The following is a 7,500-nucleotide window of genomic DNA, read 5'->3' on the forward strand; positions in this document are numbered from 1 at the left end:
ACCAGTGAACTGCGCAGCCTTTTAACGGCCAAATCTCGGCTCCATTGAGGAGAGAGCAAGACAAGTGTTGACCAATGATTTCAGGGTAAACCGGGAAAGCATTCCATTTTGGTATCGCAACAAAAAAACCTCTGAAGATTTTCGAAATTTCGTCCCCACTTGGAGGCTAGGTTCAAAAACGCGTGAACGTTGAAAGGCCTTTCAAGTTCATTTCAGTGAGGTGCTAGTCTCTGAGCGGGAAATCCTGGGCCCATATTCTGTTTGGACCCGAACTTCTTATGTTAAAGAGAGTTTTGGCAATAACGACCTCTAAGGCAAAGGCAGTGCCTCGAAACAGGAATATTTTCGTTTAACGCGAAAATAATAATCCTGCCGCATTTTGGTGGCATATATTTGCTGCACTCTACCAAACAACAATATGAAATCAATTGTTGTTTTGACGACAACGGGAACGTGCAACGATGAAGTTTTCATTTTCTCGTTTACCGTACTTCAAATCCGCCCGACATTGTACAATGTGGATGAGATGCAATAATCGCGATATACGTACAATGACACCAAGTCATATCTTGAAACGACGTTTTCGTTGACTTTGCCGTGAATGTCGCCGAAACTCGCGAATGTGCTCTGGGATAAGGACAACTCATTAGGTTTGTCCCGATTACGCTGGGCACTTTTGAGCACTTTTGGATTACTTTTTTTACATTTCGAGCATTCTTGGGCACTTTTTCGCCTTTTCAGCAAAGTCTGAGCATTTTGTTTTTTGGAAGGCTTGTGATTGGTTGGAAACGTCTGGTTTGGCGGAAATATCAAAACAGAAAAGGCTACTAAAATATAAAAGGTATAAAGATAATTTGTCAGTGTTAGTCATGGACTACATGTACTGGTCAAGCTGAATAGTGCTCTTCGGCCACCGAAACGTAGGCACGCATTGCGTACGTGTGGTAGTGAATCGAAAAAGAATGGCTTCGAGGCTGATACGTTGATCATTTTCAAGTTCCCTTACAACTTCCTTTTCACCACAAAAGCGCTAGCGTGCAGCGTGACAGCTTTCTACGAAGAAGTTCACTGAAGTTAAGCCCTGTCCGGCGGGGTTAGGATGGGATATATGACTTGCCGTCAGAAACGTAGGACCGAAAATTCTATTTTAACGCTCGAAAGTGCACCCTAAGCAAGGTACAGATTTTGTTAGCCTTCTTTATGCATAACAAATATTGATGCAAAAGAAAATAAATATAGGGCAATTCGGAAAATACCGTAATACTCTTTGTTTGTCCCCCCAGATTTTGCATATGCATTGTTTCCAGTTTCTCTTGGGACTTACAATGGTCGCAAGAGAAAACAAAAACAATGCTTATGCAAAATTTGGGGGGACAAACAACGAGTATTATGGTATTTTCCGAAGTGGCCTATTGATACGCAATTTTTAGGAAGAGCAGAAGGACATTTCCAGGAAGTGTCGATCGGGAATAAAATATTTTGCCATCAGCAACAAAATTTGCGACATGAAAACAACTTAAATTTTGAACAGAGAATATAAAAAGTTACCATTAGCGAAAAACATTTTGGGAGTTTTTTGCTACGTTCAATAAATCTGTTGTATTTTTGGCTGCACTAGTAAATCGCAAAATCGAAAGTGACATCGAATTCAGCGGGCGTCGTGATCAAGTTACCTTGCATGTTTACTCGTGAAACAAAGGATACATCTGTGTCAAAATGATGGCGAGACACCGGGTTTTTGTTTTTGTTAGTTTTTTTCTTCTTTCAAGTGTTTTAAAGATCGACAAGAAATGTGCGAATTCAACTCAGAGATCACAATCGCCCATCTCTTTGAGGTTGGCCATTGTTTCTGCAAAGTCAGAAATTTACTCTCCTAGACGAGGTTATTTCTTCAGTACAGTACAATACATTATTATATGACTAGCCACGTGAACGGTTCATAAAATGCGTCAGTAATTCATGAGCCTAACCGAGCATATCCGTGCACGAGCTTTGTCATTCCTCGATAGAATAGACCAATTTCGATATATTAAAATTCAGTCAGAAACAAAAGGCATCATCTAGAGGCTCTGGGGAATAAATATAAGGATTTGTATGAGTTTATTCCCCAGAGCCTCGAGATGATGCCTTTTGTTTCGGACTGAATTTTAATATATCGAAATTGGGCTATTCTACTTCTTTCTATAAAGAATAGTAATGAGGCCCGGCTTGTTTTTCTTGTATGCTTATGTATCTCTCTCACATTTTGAACCTTTGTTCAGACTTCAGATAGATACGCTTTTTGAGAACGCGGAACACGTGTTTTGTCGGGTCTAAAAATAGTCGGCTACGGCTCAGGGAGTTTTCAAACCCGGCTATGCCTTGTGTTTTTAAACCACACTGCTGCTCGTTTTGTAAACATTACATTGACCAAATGCGAAAATGGCCGCCAACAAATTATTCTTTTGTCTTTGTGTTAATTAGCCTAACTAGCCTCGTTTTACAGCCCAAATTCTTTCAATTTTACGCGTGTGACCGAGGCTAGTTAGGCTAATTAACACAAAGACAAAAGAATAATTTGTTGGCGGCCAGTTTTGCATTCGATCGATAGCTTTCAGCATTCTTTGAGAGACTAAAGGAAAAATTTCCAGTCCCACATGCCTTGAAAACAAGGTGAGCAATGACCCAAAGCTACTATAAAACTAAGGTCAAGTGAACTAAAGCAGGTTTGATGCCATTATTTTGCTTAACTGAGCAAGCAAGGCCAAGTCACCCATAATGACCTCATGAGCGATCTCAGTTTACATGCTTTGACGAGCACCAAAAGGTGAATCAAAGAGAAAAGTAAACATCAAGAGTTACCTCGTTTTTATCTAGGAAATGCTGTAGATTATGAGCTGATATTTCTTTAGTCTTTATCTGATTCTTAAGCCATAACAATTTGAAATAAACATAGAAATCGATAGCAAAAACATGTACAATTCTTCAGCGCAACATATTCTTTTTCTTAAGCAAATGATATCGCAAATTTATAGTTAGATGAAATCATTTAACAGCCCAAGTCCTTCCTTTTTGAGGTCACTCTTGTTCAATTATTTCAACGAATTAATAATTAAATTGCTTGAGAAAATTGTATGAGACCACACGTAGATTTCTATTTAGATCAGCGCTTTGCTTAACAAAGGTAAAGGATTGCTGTCTCCACGAAATCACAACAAATCGTCGATAATCGAATTTCGCAGCTGGTCAAAATGAACAAGATCACCGTTTTTCTCGTGCTGTTGGCGTTAACCTATCTTCAAATCGACGCCAAAAAGCCCAAGAAACATGAAGCCCAAAAAGAGGAGAAGAAACAGAGCCAACAAGATATCGAACAGCCCGAAGCCGAACCGGAGATTAAAGGTTTCTTCCCCGGATTTGCTATTCGCATCCCGGTTCCAAATTTCGATATTTTGTCTAACATCCGCGAGCGATTGGACGATCTGTTTTCCGGTAACAAGCCAGTTGGACTAAGTGACTTCGTGCCAAAGTCGGGTAAATCCGGGGATTTTAAAACCACGACAAAGGTGAAAAATTCTACTCGTGGTCCTTTCAAGACATACACGATTACATCTGAAACTGTTTCCACAGACAATAAGACCTCGCCACGGGTTGTATCGCAAGTTTTCAAGTCGCTCACAACACTGGACAAGAATAAGCTCCCCAAGGGAAAAAATGGAAAAGTCCAGATGCCTTCGGCTATGGAGTTTGAACTTGGACCATTTTCCTCACCCTTCCAAGACGCCAAGGAACCTGTGAGTTTTAGCTCAATTATTTTGCTATTTCGGCCATGAGTTCTTTTAGTCGGTGACTATGCTCCTTTTAACCAGTTATGTCTACCAATTTAAAAATTAGATCTGCGTTTCCGTAGGTAATTTTCCTTCGGTGTTAAAAACAATTTAAATTTATGAGCCTCACTTATTAAATAAATTGGCAATGATAGTACTGGAAATTAAGCCAGTAAGGCTGGGAGGTGTTAAAAAAAAGAGTATGCCGGCGTAACTTTGCAATGGTCATTTAACTAACAGTATTCTATTGAACTATTGTTAATCCAAACTCTTAAAGGTGGCGGTATTGATTGAAAACCAAACTTTCCACGCTCTAGTTATCACCAAGCAAGATTCCTTAGCTCAATCATTGTCTACTCGTTACTAACCGTACCATCCTTTGTTTATTAATTAATTTGCATCTGGCTGGTACTAGCAGATTTATCGAAGATAATTTTTGTTTCTTAAACAAGCAGTGTTTTGCAATTAAGGCTAGTCAAAACATACTTTGACCAAGATATTAAAAGGAAAAACTTAAAGAGGCAATTCAAAGCGCATAGCTGATTTGATTGATGTAAAGGGTATGGTAACCTCTGACTGGTACCTGCCAATAACCCGCAAGTGCCAATCAGGGCAATTAGTGGTGCTTCGTAACGGCAAATTAGTTTCGGAGAAACCATCCGAACTAATCATCCGACGACTGTGGGTGACAATTGTTTTGAAGTTGCAATGAGTACCGGTGCATTGCAAACACATCCTGGCTTAATTCTCTGATTAGCTTCCGGTGATGTAGTAATTCATTCATTTGCCAAACAGAATATAGTGCTGAGCTTCACTTGGCCCTACCTGAGGTCAGATGGTGGGATTTTTATAAAGGATTTCTTATAAGGTTAATCTTCTCGATCCCTCGTGTTATGCGTTAACAGGGTGTAGGATGATTTCAGAACTTTATTCCGCAAACACTTAGAACTCTCTAGATAACAGATATCCGTATTTCTCCGAACGAACATACTTTTTTTACGCGAGAGATCGAGAGGCTTGAGACTACAAGATCCATGTGCCCAGTAAAAACACTCGATACAAAATTGTCAATCAAATAATGAAACTCTCCGATTACGTATTCGAGTAACGCAAAAGAGTACAATGTAACGCTATTCTGTTACAACACAGGGTGACCTTGAGTAGGATGTGATTCATCATCGCGCACAGACTGTAATTCATTCGCGGAGAGGCTATGTGTGATCACATCTCGTGGTGCTGGAGATGTGTGTGGACAAGATGGGAAGGCCTAGATGGCCAATCTAGAAAAGGGTGCTCCCCCAACATTCCATCCGACCCTTAGGCCCTGTTTATAAGGAGGGATGGTAACCCTAGTGCTAGGGTTACGCTAGCAGGAGGGTTACCCTAGCACTCACACATTTCTTCTTCTTTTTTTCATCAACGTGTTGAGTGATAGGGTAACTCTAGCTGCCTTGTAAACACTCTGCTAGGGACAACTCGCCTACCCAGGACAACTTTTTAGCGGTTTCCATTGTGTTTGCGATGCATGCTGGCGGTTACCAAGCACACAAAGTTGTCCCAGGTGGTAGGGTAACCCTACCTGTGCAATTCGTTCGCTTGTAAACCCGGGCTATCTTTGACCCTCCTGCTGGGGTAACCCTAGCAGTAGGGTTACCCTACCTGCTTGTAAACAGGGCCTTAACCCTGTTGTAAAGAAGTATTTATTTGCCAGTAAACTGAAAAACGCTCATGCTCGTGACTTGAACTAATCATAGATGTTCTTTTAAGCAGACTGAACAGAACATTATATTTAATTGAACCTCTACGTACATTGAAATATGTATCGGCAATAGTTTGCTAAGGCAACCCCTTCGTTGGACCAGGTGAAGATGTGTCTCGCCGATTTTTGTCGTCGGTCAAATCTACTGTTCAAGTCTGTGATATTTTCTCGCTTTAATTGACATGATTTGTATTGGCCATAAAATTTCAGAAATGCAGTTCAGCCAAGGATTGCGATAGTGGAATGTTCTGCGACGCATTTTTCAAGGTCTGTAAGAAGCAACTGGATCCTGGTGCCAGCTGCACACAAAAGGAACAGTGCAACAGTAAGCAAGGAAAATACAGATGCACATGGGGTCGCTGCATTGCAAATTCGGAGGAAGGAGGTTTAGGTGAGACATCGCACAAAAAGGATGAGGTTTGGTAGATAATATAAGAAAAATGATTCGGTTGATGAGGTAGAATAAATCAGAGGGATCATATAGCACTCAGGTGAATTAAGGCCTGGGCTCAGATCTATTTTATGTAAATAAGTGAGGGGGTGGTCTAACTATCGATCCGTTTTATACAACACGAAATAACTTTAGTTGCATCGTTAGCAGCAATAAGATCTGTTAACTGCTACACAGGATGATATACTAGCAGTAATCGTAAATTAAAGAGTGCGTTCGAGTATTGGTGGGTTTGGTATGTTAAAATAGCAATGGCAATGATGTCATTCGTGTTTGCCCCTGCTGTATTCTGTTGGGGGCACAATTTGGAGTCTTAAGATCGATGCACCGGCTGTCCCAAAAATTTTAAAATAAATGTCCGGAAAAAGGAATCACTTTCCATAGGGGACTGGGCACTAGTATAAAATGCCGTATATTTCCAAAACTGATTATATATTTAACAAAAGGCCAAGCAGGAATGCAAAGGAGTTTGTGACGTAAAATTGAGAATAGACCCACTCTTCTCAAATCACGGTCGTTGGTCCAAAATACTGCTAGTTCTGCAAAGGTTTATGTGGCTTGCAAAGAAAAAGCGAAATTCTGGGTGACAATGGTGTGATATCAACGATGAAATGATATATGAAATGGATCATAGATGAACTGCAGATATGAAATCAAGTGAAGGTATGATCCTCGCAGTTATGAACGCAATTTTTTCAATTGCAAAAAGAAGCCTGAACAATTCAGGACTTCAACGGGGCTTGAACCCGTGACCTCGCGATACCGGTGCGACGCTCTAACCAACTGAGCTTTGAAGCCACTGACGTTGGGAGCTGGTCATTTGTGGGTTCTAATGTTCCCGTGAGGAATGAATGGTGTGATATGTTTTCTTTGGATAGGGAAACTTACATACTACTTTCACAAATGGCGACCACTTTTACTTTCACGTCGTACAATATGGGCAAAAAGTCCTATAACTAAATTAGTATGAACGCATTCGAAGTAATGATGGAGAATGAACCATTTGCTGTTAAAAACTCATGCTAGTTGTCGGATAAGACCGTAAAATAAGGTAATTCCCTTGAAAATGACGTACTATCCAGATTTGAATCAAACTTGGCACAATTAATATTCATGCATAGGACATTAATTAAAAAATGCAATAAAAAGATGGGGTCACCGGGCTTGTTTTCGCGCTGTATGCCCTTTATTCTAAGTGTTTCAGTTACCGAATTACGCGAGAAGCGCTCGAAACTTGATCAACCGGAACAATTATTGTTCTGTAGCAAAAGCTACTGAATATTACTGAGAACTTGAGCCTACTTGTTTGTCGGGGCTATAATCTTTCGGTAAAGTGATTTCAAATTGCTCGATTTTGCAAAGTCGGTGGAGCGCTACATCATCACGTCACAATCAGTGCCTGGCTCCAAATGCAGTTTCACGTCATTTATATATAAATAATACAACTTCTACTATCCAACTTTTTCTCTTCTTAAAATGTTTTT

General features: G+C 40.3%; 1 protein-coding gene across 1 annotated transcript in view; it reads left to right on the plus strand.

Annotated features, from left to right (window-relative positions):
* Positions 1–3,117: 3,117 nt before the first annotated feature.
* LOC138042196 (uncharacterized) overlaps positions 3,118–7,500 on the plus strand; it is a 5,990-nt gene continuing 1,607 nt past the window's right edge. Inside the window, exons 1-2 of the mRNA XM_068888003.1 lie at positions 3,118–3,773; positions 5,776–5,956. Of these exons, the coding sequence (XP_068744104.1) occupies positions 3,231–3,773; positions 5,776–5,956 (724 nt within the window). The 5' untranslated portion in view covers positions 3,118–3,230. The remainder of the gene's footprint in view (positions 3,774–5,775; positions 5,957–7,500) is intronic.

The sequence above is a fragment of the Montipora capricornis genome, chromosome 3 (genome assembly GCF_036669925.1).
Source record: "Montipora capricornis isolate CH-2021 chromosome 3, ASM3666992v2, whole genome shotgun sequence".
NCBI lineage: Eukaryota > Metazoa > Cnidaria > Anthozoa > Scleractinia > Acroporidae > Montipora > Montipora capricornis.